General features: G+C 37.2%; 2 protein-coding genes across 2 annotated transcripts in view; one reads left to right on the top strand and one right to left on the bottom strand.

The window, feature by feature from the left end:
- The window catches only part of DZIP3 (DAZ interacting zinc finger protein 3), a 175,447-nt gene extending 172,091 nt beyond the window's left edge, over nucleotides 1-3,356 (bottom strand). Inside the window, exon 1 of the mRNA XM_006170766.3 lies at nucleotides 3,145-3,356. The gene's annotated coding sequence lies outside the window, so the exon portion shown is untranslated. The remainder of the gene's footprint in view (nucleotides 1-3,144) is intronic.
- Nucleotides 3,357-3,399: 43 nt separating this feature from the next.
- CIP2A (cellular inhibitor of PP2A) overlaps nucleotides 3,400-19,698 on the top strand; it is a 41,508-nt gene continuing 25,209 nt past the window's right edge. The window contains exons 1-7 of the mRNA XM_006170765.3: nucleotides 3,400-3,580; nucleotides 9,110-9,257; nucleotides 11,865-11,977; nucleotides 13,069-13,163; nucleotides 14,081-14,177; nucleotides 16,686-16,808; nucleotides 16,948-17,093. Of these exons, the coding sequence (XP_006170827.1) occupies nucleotides 3,479-3,580; nucleotides 9,110-9,257; nucleotides 11,865-11,977; nucleotides 13,069-13,163; nucleotides 14,081-14,177; nucleotides 16,686-16,808; nucleotides 16,948-17,093 (824 nt within the window). The 5' untranslated portion in view covers nucleotides 3,400-3,478. The remainder of the gene's footprint in view (nucleotides 3,581-9,109; nucleotides 9,258-11,864; nucleotides 11,978-13,068; nucleotides 13,164-14,080; nucleotides 14,178-16,685; nucleotides 16,809-16,947; nucleotides 17,094-19,698) is intronic.

Raw genomic sequence — 19,698 nt, 5'->3', positions numbered from 1 at the left:
GAGGGATGGTCACACCGCAATCCCTTCTCCTCCATTCTCCTCTTGGGATCTTGGGCATGCAAGCACATGCGCCCAGCGTGAGTTTTAAGCCACCAGGTCCCGGACGCGCACCGTGGTCGACTACATGAGAGTCCAGCGACGTAGCCATTAAGTTAACTGCTGGTTCCCGAAAACTCAGTACTTTTTAAAATAGTAGTAATAATAAATTTACAAGGGAAAAAGAACACATTCACAGTAACAAGAAATTATATAATATCCAAAAATAAACTTAATGAAAATGGTTTAAGACTATAACAAACTAAGCACATATTTCAAATGATTCATGGGAAAATGAAATATAAGCACGAGTTTATTGTGGTGTAAAAAATATTTGAAATTCATGCATATTTTTTCATCGTACATATTTTCCATAAATTTTTGAAGGCCCTTTATATTTAAAATTTCATTAAATATAAAATACACCCTGAATACATTCTATTAACTACTTAGCTGTATTTATATTTTTCCCACTATCCAACCAAAGAGACACTTGGAATCTCTTTCCTCACTCCTAATATCCATCATCAGTCACCAACTTCTGACTGCTTTACATCTGTATTTCTCAAATTTGTCACCTATTTCCTATCTCTACGTCAGTTAGCCTGGTTACCCTTTGGAAACTCCAGAAAATTAAATAATCTCCCTATTTCAAGTCTTAAAGACAATCAGCCTAAAAAAGAAACCTGACTAGATCAGGCTCCAGTTTAAAACTAGAGATCACCTTCCACAGGCCCCATACAGAGACAGCATTGTCGAGACAGGGAGGTAGTGTTGTTATATTTTGATCAACTGAAACGGGGAAAAATGTTCACATATTGAAATGTTCACCTTCTAAGCTAAATAATGTGATTGAATGTATAAAAATGTAAATAAATAGATAAAAACAAAAACAAACCAAAAAAAAAAAAAAAACCTAGAGATCACCACTAAATTCAGAAGAGAGATCAAGTTCAAGGCTGATTAAGTCATCTGAATCCAACCTCATCTCCTCTACTTTCTCTCCTCCATTTCTGTGCCCCCAAAATATGGTTCTTTGTTTCTCAAATTAGGATAGGAAAAGTACCTTTGATTAAAGATGTTGGGGCTTCTAACAGCTCCCTAGAACATGGCCAAAACTCAGTATATCTTACTAAACTTACATGAACTTTGGTATAAAGCCTTTTTTTCTTAATTGCCAGAAAGCACATGTCCTAGCCAGAAAAATACAGAGAGGGGAAAAGAAAGCAAGCACCCTCAATGGGGCATGGTCATACTACAATTTCTTCTCATTTCTTCATCCTGTGGGGAAATTGGGCAAGAACCCATAATTGTCCAGCATTTTTCAGTCTTAGCATTTTTCAGCTTCTGGGTAGGGACTCCAATGGCTGGATCTGTGAGACGTGGCTCCCTTTACCAATAGGCCACGGAGCCCGCCAGTAAAGACTTTTTGAGAAAGAAATTACTCGATATTAAAATATATAAGAAAATGCAAACTGTGTATGATTGCCTGAATTAAAATGCAAGATTTCATAGAAAAATGGCACTTACAGTAGGCTGCTTTGAACCCCCCCCCCCCCCAAAATGGGGATAATGATAAGGTATTTGCCATGGTTAAAATAGAAAAAAAAAATCTAATAATGCCAAACCTTATCACTGCACTTGCCAATGACTGTAACTAGCACCAATTATGGTAGGCAAAGCTCACTCTGCACATTTACTAACTCATTCCTAATGGTCTGCCAGGCTTTTTATGCTTACAGAGGGTCAACCTTGTTCTCTACTCCAATCATGTAGCCTCCCTGCATAAAGGTTATACTCCTACCTAAGGCAGTTGTCCATGGTATTCCTTCTTTCTAGGAACCTTTTTCTAAGAACACTTTCTCAATTCCCTGAAATATTTCCTCCAAGTTCCTTTCTCAGTGAGACCTATCCAAACCTCCTCATTTCCCTTCTCAACCACTAATAACCAGAGTAATAACTTCAGAGTAATAACCTTTCTATTGTTCTCTCTATTGTCATTTTCCTCATTTACTGTGTAATTTTTTTCCCTACCACAATGTCTTTTCATGCCAAGAGGATTTTTGTTTTAGTCCACAAATCTCTAGTACCTAGAACAGTGCCTTGCACATAGTAAAGAGTTACTTAACTGAATGAATAATCTGATGAAACAAGTACTACTCCTGGCCAGGTTTTACCTTAAGACACTAAAGCAGTGAGAACTCGCTTGGGGTCCTGTTGGGGAAGGTAGAAATAGGTTAGCAACCTTCCTCTACTGTTTACCATCACTGCAGGGTGTTCCTCATTTGTGTGGTGAATTTCAAAGGTACTATTTATTGTATTTAGTACTTCTCCCTTTTGACAGTTGCTTCTCAGCAGGGGTTATTTCCTTTTCTTCTCCCAATCAGCAATACCTATGCCATGCTACGCATTCAATAATTGCTTATTTCAGTGAATGTATGAAGGCCTACATTGGCTAGCTGAAGATTCTTAACATGTATATCTCAACTGGCCAAATCACGTTATGCTTTCAGGATGTAATCTTAAATGGATCTTTAAAATAAAAACGCTGATTTAAAAATGGAGTGATACCAAAAATGGCCTTTGAATGGACTAAACAAGATTTCTGATCATTTTATTAAATGGACATGGATCCTAATTCTTAGAATTATCCACAACCTACCTACTTTGAAATGCTTTATTCGATACCACCAGCCATAAGGCAAAAAGCTCCCGAAGCAGTTATGAACTTCATTATATCCACATACATAATATTTAAAGTTATCTCTGGTCAGAAAAACGTCAACAGCAGTTCCATTTTCGCAGACATTGAGACTTCTAGAACAATCATACCAGAAAGAACCAGACACTTTCATTTACAAAAGCTGACGCTAATGAGAGCATCATCCGGGGCAATTACCTGGCCCAGGGGACACCCGCAGGTAGCTTTCTCGAATACGACTAACTAGTAATATATGCCTGCCTGTGCAGCAGAATCCCAATGACAGGTTCGCGCTGAGAACCTCACTCCTCAGCAAAAGGGGCGGACGTAGGAGAGATTTTAAACAGCGGCCCCTCCCAGGCCGCCTCCAACCCTGGGACCCGAAGAGTCTCCTCGGAGTTCCTCACCGTGTCTAGACTAGGGGGAAGCGATCATTTCTCAGGTAGATGACGCACAAAGGAACAAGCGGTCCTCCAGCTCAAGGCCGAGGAAGAACACGAAAACGGCGCTGGGTTAAACACCGACCCCTTTGCGCCTAACCGCCCGCCCACGGACGAGCGGCAATCGCGTCTCTCGCGAGAGTTCGCGTTTCCACGGCCTCTTAAGCCGAAACCTCGCGTTCTCTTAGATAAGGGGTGTAAGAGGAATGGGTGGGGCCAAAAGTCAAAAAAGCGCGGCGAAAGCTGGAGGCCGGAGCGGGCTGAGGGGTGGTGGTCGCAGGCGGGGACGTGGCGGTTAGGGATGGACTCCACCGCCTGCTTGAAGTCCTTGCTCCTGACCATCAGTCAGTACAAAGCCGTTAAGTCGGAGGCGAACGCAGCCCAGCTTTTGCGGCATTTGGAGGTGAGGCACTCCGGTTGGGCAGGGAGGGGGACTGGACGTCCTGCTCTAGGAAGAGGGAGGGTGGGACAGAAGGTTGGGAACTTGGGCTATGTTCTGGCAGGTGGAGGAGACAGCGAAACCTTTATCGTCTCCCTTGCTATTCGATTTTCTTTTCCACTTCGAAACCAAGGCCTTTCAGTGTTGTGCGATTCTCAGGGGCACAGGTGGAGGGGGCATGGTTCAAACTTGGTTTAGCCTTAAGGTAGTTTTACGACCTGAACCTCTTGCTTAACTACTCTTACTGGAACTCGTGTTGTACTCGAATATGAACAAATCTCAAATTATTTTAAGAAGCAATTCTTACTAGTAAACGTAATCTTTTTTTAATTTACCAAAGTCTATTACTCAGTGTTTTGAACATAAACATTGAATTGCTTTCACTTTTTAATCTCTTGCTGTCATTTGTTACGCATTCTTGGAATTCAGACTAATGTTGACTTCAATTTAATAAAAAAGTTAAATGCAATTATAGCTTATTTTTAATAATCTTTGTAGTAATTTTCCTCTGTTAACATAAATATGATTTTTCAGTATATTTTGTTTTTGTATTAGCCCTGTGATAAAAGGCTAAGGTACCAAAGATTAGCAACATGGTACAGAGAAAGATGATTGAGAATGACGTTAGCAACACCAACCTTTGGTGACACTGGAGTGTATTAAATGTAAATGTATGGGGACCAGCAGATACATAATACTTGTGTTGCTGGACTCCCATGTTATTGACCACAATTAAAGTTCCAGACGGGCTTAAAGCTCATTCCTGGGGACCAGCAGATGGCATAATGGTTACATTGCTGCACTCCCACATAGTTGAATGCAGTTTAAGTCCCTTACCCACTGGCTTAAAACTCACAACTGGCACATATACGTCTGTGGCCAAAATTCCAAGGGATTGCAGCATGGCCAATCCCCCCCTTGGGAGTGATTTCTTGCTTTCACACTCTCACTGGCCAGCACAGGTTCCCTATAGCAAAAATCTCTTGCTCTCTCAACAAACAAAAAAGAAAGAAAGAGAGAAAGAAAAGAAAACATCTCACAGCAGGCACATGTGTGTGCATGCCCAAAATCCAGGGGGAGAAGGGAATGTGGCATGGCTATCCTCAAGGGAGCGATTTCTCACTTTCTGTCTCTCTGTAGAACCTACGCACCCTATATAAAAAAAACTCTTTTAAAAATGTGAATGTAGCTTCATTCTTTTGAGCTTCATTGGTGCTTTTCATACTACTTGCCCATCTCCCAAGTGCAATAATTTTTTTTTATTCACTATCTAAAAATCCCCTTCAGATCCAATAAATAATTTGCTAGCTGTGAAGTGCTTAAGACTTTGCTTCTCAGGATAGAATTTTGAGTGCCTTGGTGGACTCCAGAAGCCATGATGGCCAAGTGTGTCAGTTTTATTTTAAAAATTAGGAGTTAAACATTTTAGATACTAATCTGAAACATTACCTTTCTTTGAGAATAAATGAGTATATTGTGAATCCCGAGTTTAATATTACTGTAATTTGAAGGAGACCTCCAAGAAACTCCTTGGTACCCTATTCCTGAACTTTCAATGAATTTACAGGTAACTCTTCTGCCATTGGTGTAAAGATAAGAGTATTAGCTTGAGGTTATTACTCCTAAAGACATTTTTGTTTGTTTTAATTTTTTTTTATAGTTTTTGCCAAAGGACATGTGTGCCTACCAGAGAAAGAGAGAGGGAAAGTGAGAAATCACCCCCTATGGGGCATGACTACACTTCATTTCCTTCTGTCATGATTCTGAGCATACATGCATACACGCCTGGCCTGTCTTTCAAGTCACCAGGTCAGGGACTTGAATCTTGGAGTCAGCCATGTGGGATCTAGCACTTTAACCACCACACCACCTGCTGGCCCCTGCTTTTTTAACTTACTTGCCAAAGGTCCATGTTTTCATCAGAAAGAGACTGAGAGGGAGAAAGCACCCTGCAATGGAGCATGGTCACGCTGCAATCCCTTCTCCATCCTGTTGGGATTTAAGGTATGCATGCCATGTGCCCAGCATGTTTTTAAGCCACGGAGGCTGAGATTGGAACCAATTCAAGTCTTGCAGTTTGCCATGTGGAATCTGATTCCCTTAACCATTAGATCACCAAACTGGCCTAGGATATTTGTTTTATAATTGAGAGTACATACAGTGCATAAATTGCATTAATCTTAGCTGAAGAACTAAGTCATTATATTAATATATGTATATACTCAAGTAGCTTCCACTTTATAGTAGAGAACATTTCCAGCTACCTATGAGATTTCATTTTCCCTTCACATAAGCTTTAGATATTTGAACTCACAAAATGTACTCATGTGTCTGGCTTCTTCCACTATAAAATCTGTCAAATTCAATTATGTTGCACAAGTACCAGCACTTCATTCTGTGTAGAATTCTATTGTATATAAATGTGCCACAGGGAGTCTACATTATCCTGTTGATAGGCATTTGGATTGGTTCCAGTTCTGGGTGGAACTATGAAAAAAGTTGTTATAAACATACATTTTTTTTGGTGGATCTTTACACTCCTTTGTTTTTCTAGGAGTAGAGTTTTTTAAATCATAGAACAGGCAACTTATATTCCATTTTAACTGAAACCACTTAATCTTCCAAAAGATTATGCCAGTTACCCTCATACCAACAATATATTAAATTTGCCGTTGCTCATCCATACCAGCCTTTGGTGTTTTCATGTTTCTTAATTTTAACCTTTTTGGTAGGTGATATTTTTATCTTTAATGGTGCAGGATTCTGTTCAGATCTCGCGAGAGTAATCTCTGAGGATACAAAGAGAGATGGAGATTATGCATTCTCCTATCATACTTTGTAGCCCCATGTGGAACCTGAGCTTTGAACTTTTTATGATTGGCAGAGCTGAGCTGAACTAACCTGGATCTCGTATAGGAAATAAAAGCAATAGAGCCAGCAGGTGGCATGGAGGTTAAGGGCAACTAGATCCCACATAGCCAACTAAATAGTTTGAGTCTCAGACTAGGTGGCTTGAAAAACACACCAGGTGCTTGTGCATACTTGCCCAGAATTCCAAGAGGAGAGTAGAGGATTACAGCATGGCCATTACCCCTTTGCATGATTTCTCACTTTCTCTCTCTCCCTCTCCCCCCCTCCCTCTCTCAAGGGAGCACACATGTCCTAAAGCAAACTAATAAATAAATAAAACAACTGATTCACAAACAGAGCTACTTGGATATGAGTCCCCAGTTGTAAACAAGTAAATTCAAGTTGTGCCTGAATTTACTTGCTTACAAAACACAATAGCAGCACCTACCATCTAGACTTATTATGAAAATGAAGAGTTAACCTAAGTCGTGTACCTAGACCAGTGCATAGGCCAGATTGAATGCTATATCAGTGTTAGTTATTATTAAAAATAAATTAAATTCGTAGGGCCAGCAAATGGTGGAGCAGTTATGGCTGACATTTTCTTTCCCAGTCCCAGTGGCTTGAAAATCACTTTCCCAGTCCCAATGGCTTGAAATCACTCTGGGCTCATATGCATGTGTGCCCGAGATCCTGGGAGGAGGATAGAGAAAGGATTGTGGTGTTGCCATCCGCCATGTTGGGTGATTTCTCACTTTGCTTCTCGCTGTCTCTTTCTTTCTCTCCAGGGAATGTACACACACTAAGGCAAAAATCTCTTTTAAAACATTTTTTTATTTGCATGAAAACATTCAGTGTGAATAAGTAACAGGAAACATTTATAAAGTAATGTTTTGCCTTATACTAAATAACTATTACATATTGGACTATTTAACTGAGATACAGGTCCACTCTTGAGGGGAAATGTGTAAAATAGAAAATGTTTAATCTTCTGGAGGACTAGATTTATAAATAGGCAAAGGGCAGTGAGCAGAAGGTTCCCTATCCCAAAATATCTGTTAACAGTGTCTGTAATTTCATCTTTTGATTTATTTGTTCATTCTTCCAGACTTTTACTTTAGTAATGTTATTAAAACACATATTTTATGGAAACAGACATTTTGAAACTCATCAGCAAAGCTTTTGAAGAATAATTGACTTGCAAGTGAGGGAATAAAAGAAGATATAGAAAGGAAAAATTGAAGGGATGCTATAGAACTGCTTAGGCATGATCTTTTTAAAGTATTAATATTTAGAACAAATTTAGTCTAATTCTAGAGTAACCAAGAGTTCTTTCATTTTTACAGAAAAGAAATGCTTAATAATGGAAACATTTCTAAAGCATTTTGAAAATTTATGCTTCTTTTTAAATTCATGCTTTCTGACAGCTGTTTTTGGCCTTCAGTCTCAGCTTTACCATCTGTCTCTGGTGCTTGTGCATACGTTTTAACTGGGGGTGTGCACGTGGGTGTAGTTTATAGGTTATAAGGAAGGAGTAAAGGAATGGAATAACCAAAAATAAGATTTTTCTTTTCATTTTTTATTTTTAGAGTTTTTTTTGCTATAGGGCATGTTTACTTGCCAAAGAGACAGAAAGAAAGTGAGAAATCACCCCCCTCCCCCCCCAGAAGGGATACCCATGGCACAATACCTTCTCCTCCATTCTCTTCTTGGGATTTTGAGCATACACAAAATTTTGGACCCAGTATGAGTTTCAAGCTTCTGGATCCAGGACTCAAGCCATAGTTTGCCTCATGGGAGTCCATCACCAGGAGGCCAGCACCTTAACCACTATCCCACCTGCTTGCCCCAAAATAAAATTTTTGAGTGCCTGATTTGATGACTTAAAAAAAATGTTTTGAGAGATTTTTTGCTATAGGGTAAGTGCACTCACTGGAGAAACGGAGAGAGAGAGACAGAAAATGAGAAATAACCCTTACAGGGGAGATGGCTACACCACAATCCCTTCTCCATTTCCCTCTTGGAATTTTGAGCACACACGCATATGTACTAGCCATGAGTTTTAAGCTGCTGGGTCCGGGACTCAAACTGTGGTCCACCACGTGGGAATCCAGTGCCTTAACCATTACTTTTAAAGGTTCTTTCTCTGTTGTCTCTTAAGTTCTGAGCCTGGATATTTTGGGGAAAAAGAAAGAATAATACCATAATTACTTGACTTCATTTTCCTTTCTCCACCCTCAAAGTCAGTGGAATGAACTAGAATTAATTTATAAAATAAATGTATTAGTAGGAAACTGCAGATTTGTCGTCTGCCTTCATGGAGTATTCATTGTAGTATATAGGGCAAGTATTGCCAGATATTCAAAAGTTTCCTAACTCATGATGTACTATAGAATAATGTAATAGGAAAACCCAATCCTAGATAGTGTATGAGGCTTTAGGAAAACTTCCTGAAGGAAATGAATTCAACTGAGGTCCACATGATTTCTTTACCTAGTTGGGGAAAGATAAGCTAAATCTAAGCAGAGATAACAGCACTTGGGAATTTTCTAAATTGGGAGAGTAGCATTGGCACTTTTAAAGGACTGAGATTTTGAAATGAAAATTGACAGCTATTAACATATCTTGATTACTACTTTATAGGCAATTTCTGGACAGAAGCTCACACGACTGTTTACATCAAATCAAATATTACCAAGTGAATGTTTGAGTTGTCTTGTAGAGCTACTTGAAGACCCAAATATAAGTGCTTCACTGATTTTAAGTATTATCAGTTTGCTGTCTCAACTAGGTAATGCATTTAATTTTCTCCTTTTCCGTTTTTTTTAAATGCATAAATTTAATATATATTTTTTTTAATTACCAAAAGGTTTGTGCACTTTGCCAGAAAGAAATGGAGGGGAATCAGAGAGAGGAAAAAGCATGTCCCAATGGGATATGGTCAACTCAGTCCCTTCTCCATTTCTCCATCTCGATGGGATTTTGAACATGCATGCATGTATATATGCCTAGCATGTTTTTCAAGCTGCTAGAGTTGGGTTTAGAGTTGCTGTAGGTGGTGTGATATTTGGCTCCATTAACAACCGCTAGGTACAGGGCTCTCTCACATCTTTTTGTTTGTTTGTTATAAGGTGTGTGTTCACTGAAAGAGTTGAGAGAAAAATTATCCCCCTAGGAGGTATGGCCATGCTGCCATTCCTTCTCCTCCTTTCTCGAAACTCTCAGGATTTGGGACCGGTATACACATGTTCCTCATGTGAGGTTTTTTTTTTTTTTTTTTTTTCCCCCAAACAACCAAATGTAGGACTTGAACTGCAGTCAGCCATGTGAGATCTAGCTGCCTTAACTTCCATGCCAGTTGCTGGCCCCCAAATGTATTATTTTTTAAAGTACAGATATATAGAATCTCTTGAAGAATGTTTGACTTTCAAAGATTTCTTCATTTCAGGAACTCTCACAGTTGTTATGCTTTGTGAATCTTCAGGCAGAGCAATATTATGATGTGCAGAATTTGAAAAAAAAAATTACTGGGTTGAGGAATCTGAAGCATGTCAAAGATTCACTGTTCAGAAAAGAATACACTTTGGGAATGCTGGCCTACTTTTGGGTTAAAAAGCAAACAAAAAAGTGTCACACCTAATGCCATTGTTAAATATACCAATCAAAGTCATCCTTCTGTGATAGACTACATTGAACTTAGAGCTGAAGATAACAATACTAATGTTCAGTAATTAACATATGCTTAACATAGAAAAGTTCCTGTGACCAAAATTATTAACCCAGAGCAGCATTCTCTAATAGAGCTTTCTCTAGTGATAGAAATATTAGATCTGTGTTGTTTAATATAGTAGCTTCCAGGAACATGAAGTTATTAGGCACTTCAAGTGGGTAGTAGACTAAGGATCTGAATCTTTAGTTTTAATTAATCTAAATTAAAGTAGCCTCATATAGCCTAGTGGCTACCAAATTAAACAATACACATATAGAATAAAATGGGATGAGTCTTTACTCATTACCACCACCCTCATTATTTCTGCCTTTGGGGCTAAAATCTCATTTTATGGCTTGATAATGTGTCTTACCAGATCTTTTTCTACACTATAACTAATAGTTTTAAATCTTAGTAGCTTATTTTTAACATAAATGATGTTGGTGAGCCCCAGGGGTTTTTGTTTGTGTGTTTGTTTTTTTTTCACATCAGAATCTTTTTAATATCTAGTATCATAATTACAGGGTACTATAATTTACTCAACTGTTCCCATAATGGTAGGCACTCATATTCTTTTTCAAGGTTTTGCTATTAGAATCAATAGTGCAAATGAACATTTTCATGTAATTTTACTCAAATACTAGTATATTTGTATTGGGTAAATTGAAGTAGAATTTCCAGGTCATTTTAAAATTTGTTAGCCATTACTAAATTGCTTTCCAATGGCTCTGCCTCTTTTTTCTTTTTCTAATTCATATTATTTAATTTTATTGATCACCAGAGGGTGCATGCACTTGAGAGAGAGAGAGAGAGAGAGAAAGCACCCCTCAATGGGTCATTGTCATGCCACAGTACCTAATAGAGCTTTCTTTAGTGATAGAAATGCTATATCTGTGTTGTCTAATATAGTAGCCACTAGGAACATGAGGCTCTGTCTGTCAGGGTTTTGAGCACACACACATGCACGCATGCCTGGCATGTTTATTCAGCTACCAGGATCAGGATTCTGGGATTTGAACTGCAGTTGACCATGTGGGACCAGCTTCCTTAACCACTAGGCTACAGGGCTGGCCCGGCTTAGCCACTATAGTTTGATGAGAATGCCAGTCACTTTTAGTGTTTAAATACATTAGAAATGTAAATGATTATCTTTTTCTTTATTTTTAAATTTCAGTTGTTTTGTTTAATTAATAGATTTTGTTTTAGACATTTAGGCTTACAAAAAATTTTAAGTGATTATCTTTTTTTTTTTTAGTTTATTTATTTACTTTGTGAGAGAGACAAGCACCCTCAACAGGTTCTCACAGCATAGTCTTTCCTTCAGTCTTTCTGTTAGCCAGAACTCTCTGGACTTACCCGGCTTGTACAGGTTGAACTGGGAACTGAAACTTGATCTTCTGTATGGCTTCAAGCGTTGTCAAACATTGTATTACCACTGTCACCACTGCTGAGCCAAAGTTGTAACCTTTAAAACAGAATTTCTACAAATATATTAAGCAATTTTTAAAATTTCTTATAGAGAAATTATTTGAGCTTCTGAATTGGAGGGTATTAGTAAGTAAAATAGTTTTATCATACTATATTTTTGAGGTGGTAAATTAATGTGAAATAAAGCTTAAATTACTTTTTTCATCCATGAGGACCATATATAAAAATGATTCATTTTATGTGCCATTTTATTTTAAACAGCTGTAGACAATGAAACCAGAAACTGTCTTCAGAATACGTACAATCTGAATGCTGTGCTGGCAGGAGTGGTTTGTCGGAGCAGCACTTGCCATAATGAGTCTGTGTTTTTGCAGGTATATATATGCCCACACTGCACCATCATTTAACACCTGTCTCCCTTTCCTTAGTCTCAAATATAAACTGCTAACTTTTAGTGTATGTACTAGTATAATACATGATTAGGTACAGTTCTTGTCATTAAGGTCTGGTTGGGCACACATGTACTGCTACTTAAATGTTTCTAGAGCAGGGAAACATACCCATGTCTAGTACCATTATTGAAGAAAAACAAATCTACATTATAGCTGCTTTGACTTATAAACACAGATGTCTGCTTTATGAAATGTAAGCTATTCATATTAAAATCATAATTTGAGTTGGCATCCAGTCTCAGTCTGTTGAGGAAACATCCTACAAAAGTTAAAGCTATTTATATAGTCTCCTTTAGCATAAATTCATAACTATTTCATCGAATCAAAAATGTCATCAGTTATAAGAAAGAAAAACATCACAATTAAACTGACGTGCAATTTTAGAAATAAAACGTACGAAAGATAGCTTCGAATTGTAAGAGTATGTGTGTATTTCCGTCTACATTTAAGTTTAAGATGACTAAACAGACAAGATTGATGAAATAGAATGTGCATGAATCAGGATGAACTGTAAGCTTCTTAGTAGTCTCATTACTTTTTAGTAAAAACAAAATTGTTTTAAGAAATGTGTGTGTGGAGAAGCAGGACCTAAGGAAGGACATTTGGAGGAGGGATACAGAGACAGAGCATTGACAGGATGGGAGGTGTGGTGTTATCCATTGAAGATATTTCGATCAACTGGATTGGGGAGAAATGTTCACATATTGAAATGTTCACTTTGTAAGCTAAATAATGTGATTGCATATATATAAAAAAAATTAAAAAGAATATTCACATTAAAAAAATTTTATTTGATTAAAAAAAACAAAAAACATAACAAAATTGTAAAATATGATGATAACATTGAAATTAAATATGTCAGTCATACAAAAAAAGAAAAAAAGAAATGGAGTTCTTGCCCTGACTTCTGCCTTCTAAAATGATGACATGCTCAGAAAATACGATAGTCCAGTCTTGTGAGTAGACAGTACGTTTTTATGTGTTTATATTCATTACTGTTTCTTTGTTCTCAGTGCATTAACCTTCTGCAGAAATTAACATATAATGTCAAAGTTTTCCATTCTGCTGCCAACATAGATGAATTAATTACATTCCTGATAGATCATATGTGAGTATGCAACCAAGCATGTAACCAAAAACTGTTTTAGTTTTAAACTAAAATTATGCAATAGATAAATTCTTCCTAGATATTTTTTCTAATTTTGCAGTGAGTCAGACTCTGATTCTTGTTTACCCCTTTTGGGTGATTTTAAGGATCAAATGTTGTGAAACTTTATTTTTCAAAACAAAATTTTATGAAAATTTTTTGGCAGAAAATAGTTACTGAACCTGAGCGTTATATGTTTATATTTAATCTTGATGGAAAAGTATATTGATGAAATATAAAGGGTATTTAAAAAGTTTATGGAAAATGCATATTTTCCTTTTAAAGAGGTTTTTTGCTATAGGGCACATGTGTTCACCTGAGAGACAGAGAGAGACAGAAAAGAAGAAATCACCCACCAGTGAGGATGGCCACGCTGCAATCCCTTCTCCGTTCTCTCAGGATTTTGGGTATGCATGTACTGCATCCAGCATGAATTTTAAGCCACCTGGTCTGGGACTGGAACCACAGTTGACTACGTGGGATTCCAATGACATTACCATTATGCGATCTGTTGGTCCCAGAAAATGCATATTACTAAAGAAACTTTGCTTGGAGTTAAGTTTTTCTTTTTTTTTTTTTTTTTACCAAAAGAAACTTGTACTTTAATTCTATTTTCCATGAATTTTTTGAAGTTCTCTGGAAGTGTATGATCACTCTGACAGTTATTTTCATATTTCTGTGATACAATCAAATAGAATGATTTGTTTTCAAAACATTTAGTACTGGTAATGTATGACTTTCTTTACATGTAAGTTGAACTCTTTTATATGTGAAGTAACTTAAATGTGTAAATGGCATCATTTTGACTAATTCAGAATGAAGTTAATACTTTTTGTCTTTCATTATTTTTCTTTAAACAAAACAATGTAAAACAACAGTCAATCTTCTGAAGACGAGTTAACAATGCCTTGTCTAGGATTATTGGCAAATCTTTGTCGACACAACCTTTCTGTTCAAACACACATAAAGACTTTGGTAAGAAGCTCGTTGTTGTTAATGTTTCTGTTTCTTTTTGTAGAATGTTCTATGCTTAGAGAAAATTTTATTCATCCTTTTCTTAAAAAAAAAAAGAATTCTTGTATCTTTCTATCTGAGCCATCAAAGACAATGAAGAATCAGACAGGCATATAAATAATTGGAAGCATTCCAGCCTTTGTATATATTGTACTTAAGACTCTAAGCTGAGAATCAATACAAATACTGACTTTTAAAGTTTTTCCTTTCCATAACATTTCATTACTTGTCACATTGAGTAATACAAAAGTTGCTAAATTAATTTTTTTTTTCTTTTTTGGAGAGGTTTTCGCTATAGGGCGCGTGCACTCGCCAGACAGACTGAGAGAGACATAGAGACAGAAAGTGAGAAATCACCCCGCAGGGGGGATGGTCACGCCGCAATCCCTTCTCCTCCATTCTCCTCTCGGGATCTTGGGCACGCACGCACACGCACCCGGTGTAAGTTTTAAGCCACTGGGTCCGGGACACGAACCACGGTCGACTACATGGGAGTCCAGCGACATAGCTATTACGCTAACTGCTGGTTCCCTTATTTTTGTTAGTGGGAAGGAGTCACATTATTAGCTGTACCATTTACCTCAGTCTTGTGTTACCAAAATCATTGGCATCTCTACCAGAAAGATCCATGAGTGAAGGCCTAGTATCAACTGCCAGTACTTACAATAAGTAAAGGCACACTAATGAACTTAACTAAACCCTTTTTGAAATATATTAAACCAAGAAAGTTTGTGGCCAGTAGATCATGTGGTGGTTAAGGCTCTGGGCTCCCACATTGCAAACCACAGTTCGAATACTGGACCTGTTGGCTTGAAGGTCACACTGGGCACATATGACTGGATGCCATAAATCCCAGGAGAAGGGATTGTTGTATGGTTGTCACCTCTGGGGGAGTGGTTTTTCACTTTCCCAATGGTGTCTCCCCCCCTCCCCAACCCCGTCCCATGATCACATGTGCCCTGTGGCAAAAAACTACAAAGAAAAAAAGTTTGTGGATTTTTTTTTTTTTGAGATGCTTTGTTAACAATTCCTCTGCTATACAATATTTATAATTACCTGATTTATTTTAAATAATGTCTCATTTGTTCATGAGCTGGATTATTCTGACTTGGTCTTAATTTTGATAGTTACTTTGAACCATGTATGGGAAAGATTTATAGAAAGGAAGCAAGAACTAGCTATATGAATTCACATGTGCATGTGTAGGCACACACACATGCTTTCAGCTTCTGAATTGAAGAAAGCCCATATTTAGAAGAGTTAAATTTAATAAACTGAAGATTTGTTCATAAACTTCAAAGAGTATCTATAAACAGGCAGTACCTAGACACTACTCTTCACTAAGATTGTACTTGTCTATAATACTGTCAGCAGTGTGGGAACATAACCATCGTGTTCACTGCTCAAATGCTTAGACTAAGTCTAAGTGGTAACTAGGAAACGTGGCAAAGTTAACTGCTGCCCCAAGATGTTTAACAAAAACAAAAAAAAATACCTTTTCCAATTTGTTGAGTATTTTCTTGGTTTTCCCTGTGATCATGAAATTACTAATAGTTATTTACTTAAAGCAAATGCTAACTGACTTTTCCTGTGTCTAAGGTAGCTTTTCTGTTTCCACTCTCCATGTTTCCCTTTGGAGATATTGGAATTGACACCCTGATTTACTATGATTGAATTACTTATTCCAAGGTGACTTGGCAAAACTTCATCTTCCATTCATTTGGATACTATTACCAATTTTTTTTTCCTCTAATTCCTCTTTATTCATAATAGTTTTTGAATTTACATTTGTCTTTTATCTAAATTTGTCCTTTAAAACATTTATTTTGGGGACCAGCAGTTGGCATATTGGCTGTATTACTGGACTCCCATGTAGTTGACTGCGGATTGAGTCCTGGACCCAGCGTAAACTCATGCTGGATGTGTGTGTGTGTGTGTACCCAAGATTCCAGGGGGAGACTGAAGGAAAAAGGATTACAGTGTGGCCATCCCAGGGTGATTTTTCACTTCCTGTCTCTCTGTCTCTGTCTTCTGGTGAGCGCGTGTGCCCTATAGCAAATACCTCCAAAAAAAGAGCATTTATCTATTTATCTTTTGGGGACCAGCAGACGACATAATGGTTACATTGCTGGACTCCCACGTGGTTGACTGTAGTTTGAGTTCTGGGTACATGCATGCCCAAAATCCCAAGAAGAGAATGGACGATAAGGGACTACAGTGTGGCCATCCCCCATGGGGTCATAATTTCTCACTGTCTTTCTGTCTTTCTGGTGAGGGCACACACCCTATAGCATAAATCTCTCTTAAAAAGAAAAAAATGATCTTTTAAGATAAGATTTCCTGCCTAATAGACTTGATAATGATGTTTTTAAAAGTATACTTATTGTCTAAGAAAGACTTTTTGCACCAAATATAAAACTCATAATTTTTTATTCTAATTTATTTTTAATATATTATTTTCTTTTTCAGAGTAATGTAAAATCCTTTTATCGAACTCTTATAGCCTTCTTGGCCCATAGTAGTTTAACTGTGGTTGTTTTTGCACTTTCAATATTATCCAGTTTGACATTAAATGAAGAAGTGGGGGAAAAGGTAAATATTTATTTTATTATTCATAAAGTTAATTCTGAAGTTTATAGTCTGATATTTTAAGTCATTGAGGCATTTCACAGTTTAGATTAGTGTTAAATTTTTTTTTGCTGTAATTGTTTTTTCTAATTTTGTTTTTAAGCTATTTCATGCTCGAAACATTCATCAGACTTTTCAGCTAATATTTAATATTCTCATAAATGGCGATGGTACCCTAACTAGAAAGTATTCAGTTGACCTACTGATGGATCTTCTTAAGAATCCTAAAATTGCTGATTATCTTACCAGGTATGATTCACTTGAGTAAATTTTAGAACTTTTTTTTTTTAACCAAGATGTTTTTGTGATAAAGAAAAAATTGGATTTTTCTCTTTTTTTGTTGTTTTTATTGTTACTGTTTTTAAATTATCAGTGGGCATTTGCACTCACCAGAGAGAAACAGAGAACATCTCTCAATGAAGCATGGTCATGCTGCAGCCCTTTTCCTTCTATTCCGCCATCCCCTCAGGATGCACTCACAAGGGCATAGTGGTTTCTCCAGCCGCCAAGACCAGAATTCAAATAGCAGTCAACCATGTGAGATCCAGCCTTCTACGCATAGCACTTAACTGCCATTTTATAGGGCCTGCTTTATTTGTAATAAGTGAAACTGCCTTCTTAGAACTTGGATTCTACTGATTCACAGTAGGCTAAATGGAAATTTTTTTTCTGCAGTTAACTCCCATTCTTTTTGCTTTCTTGAACTGAAATGTAAAGGTAAGGAATTGTGTGTGTGTGTCCTTGTCTTAAATCAACAGAGTTCTGTCATTCTCTAAAGTATAGCTATCTTGACTACTTGACTTTAAAGCTAATTTTAAGGCTGACTCCATAGCCTAGCAGTTGAGGAAACCAGAACTTACATGACCGACCACATGGTTCCAGTCCCAGCCCTGGTGGCTTGAAAAACCAGCTGGGCGTGTGTGCATGCATGTCCAAAATCCTGACAGAATGGAGAAATGGAGAAGGGATTACAATGTGACTATGACTATGTCTTTGTTCCTTTATTTGGTATAAAAAAAGAAATGCTTTCTTTCGTGCATGCATCTTTTGTATGGTGAAGTAAAATGGGACCATGTGTTTACCACCCCTTTCTATCTTAATGTACCCCTTCTGGTCATTTGTATTTTGAGATCAGATTATAACATACCTAATGAGCTTGTAGCCTTTTTGCTTCTTAAATTTTCCAGTGTCTAAGCTGCTTTGGAATCCTAAGTAAAGAAATGATTAAATACTGCTTGAAACAGTTAAATTGACTCATGATTCACAAATAAAACATTTATCAAACTCCTGTAAGGGCCAGGCAGTAGCAGAAATGGGATCTTAGCAGCAGGATGTGAAGGCAGTCACATAGTTAAAAATTTTTAAGAAACATAGAATCCAAAATTTAAATTTAATAAAAAAAAGCCATATGGCAAAATTGAACACTTTTGTAAGGACAACTAATGCTTTGCAGTACCACGAAGCATTCACATTAACATTTTACTTTTTCTTCTTCTCACAATCTATAGGTAATAGAAATTTTGTCTTCCAGAGTGCCCTCCCTTTACCTGCATGCTCTTCATCTGTTGTCTTACTACACCCATCTGTATCCATTTGGCTACCAGTTAGTGCTTATTTTATAGCTTTATCATAAGTGGAAATAGTTTTTGGCTGGATCCTCCAAGATGTAAAGATAGGTAATCTGGATTGACTCTAGCTTCGTGGTTAAGGAAGCTGAGTCCTATATGGGCAACAGCAGTTCAGATCCCACCCGGTGGCTTGAAAAACACTGGACATGTGTGCACTTGTACACCAAATCCTAACAAGGTGAGAAAGGGAGACAAAGAGATTGCAGCATGACCACACCCCACTGGTGGGTGATTTTTCTCTTGCCGTCTTTCTCTGGCAAGAGCATTTGCCCTCTGGCAATTAAAAAATATAGACAGACATCTAATTTATAAGACGTTGCTTTATCGATTCTCTGTAAACTCTCAGTTCCATTATCAATTTTGTTCTCTATCCAGTCTGGAACCCTGGAAACACTTTTGGCAAGGCCTCTTGCTTATCTACTATATCATTTAGCAAAACCTCAATCCTGAATCTGTTCCAAAGTCTAATTTATGCCTGGACTTCTAATTATAGCTTGAGAAAATCATACAACTGCTATCTAGGACAGAGCCCTTAATCCTTAATATTTACTTCTTCAGCTTTTTCATTTCTTTTTTTTTTTTTCCCAGCTTTTTCATTTCTACAATGGCTGTTTCAAATATTACTTTTCTATTGTCTCTTTTTACTGAAGAGATGACCTTATCTTTATTTTTAAAAAAAGAAAAAAAAGGGGGGGCGGTTTCCATTTTTGGAGCACCTTCAGATCTGTGCCATGAACAAACTTACCTGTGTTTATGTCAATTCTTACTGAATTTCATTCTGTCACATAAACATATCCCATTATTCTGTGTATTAAGTCTCATTATTCTTCAGTAGCTTTTCTTACCTGTTCAGTGCCTTCCATTCAATTTACTCTTCCCCTTTACTTATAAATACGCTCAACTTCCAACATTTTCTTCAACCATATTTTCATTTTAAATCTGTGACCCTCCCTACCTTTGCATTCAAGATGAATATCCAGATTCTCAATATAGCCTTCCAAATATGAACCTTGGCCACCCCATAGCCTTTTCTTTATATGTTTTTTTGTTCAATCACATTAGACAACAAGTAAAACTTTAGCTTGCTAGAAATGCTCTTTCATGTATTCATGTGCTGTTTCCATTAGAGTATTATTAACTCTGGAAGATTAGAATACTTTCTTCTTTATATAACTCCTGTTTATTTTTCTAATTCAAATCTGGGTGTGATCCCTTTCCTATGTTTC

Source organism: Tupaia chinensis, unplaced genomic scaffold (assembly GCF_000334495.1).
Source record: "Tupaia chinensis unplaced genomic scaffold, TupChi_1.0 Scaffold148904_1, whole genome shotgun sequence".
NCBI lineage: Eukaryota > Metazoa > Chordata > Mammalia > Scandentia > Tupaiidae > Tupaia > Tupaia belangeri.
The sequence above is the reverse complement of the archived record's forward strand: the minus strand, read 5'-3'. Positions and strand labels throughout refer to the sequence as shown.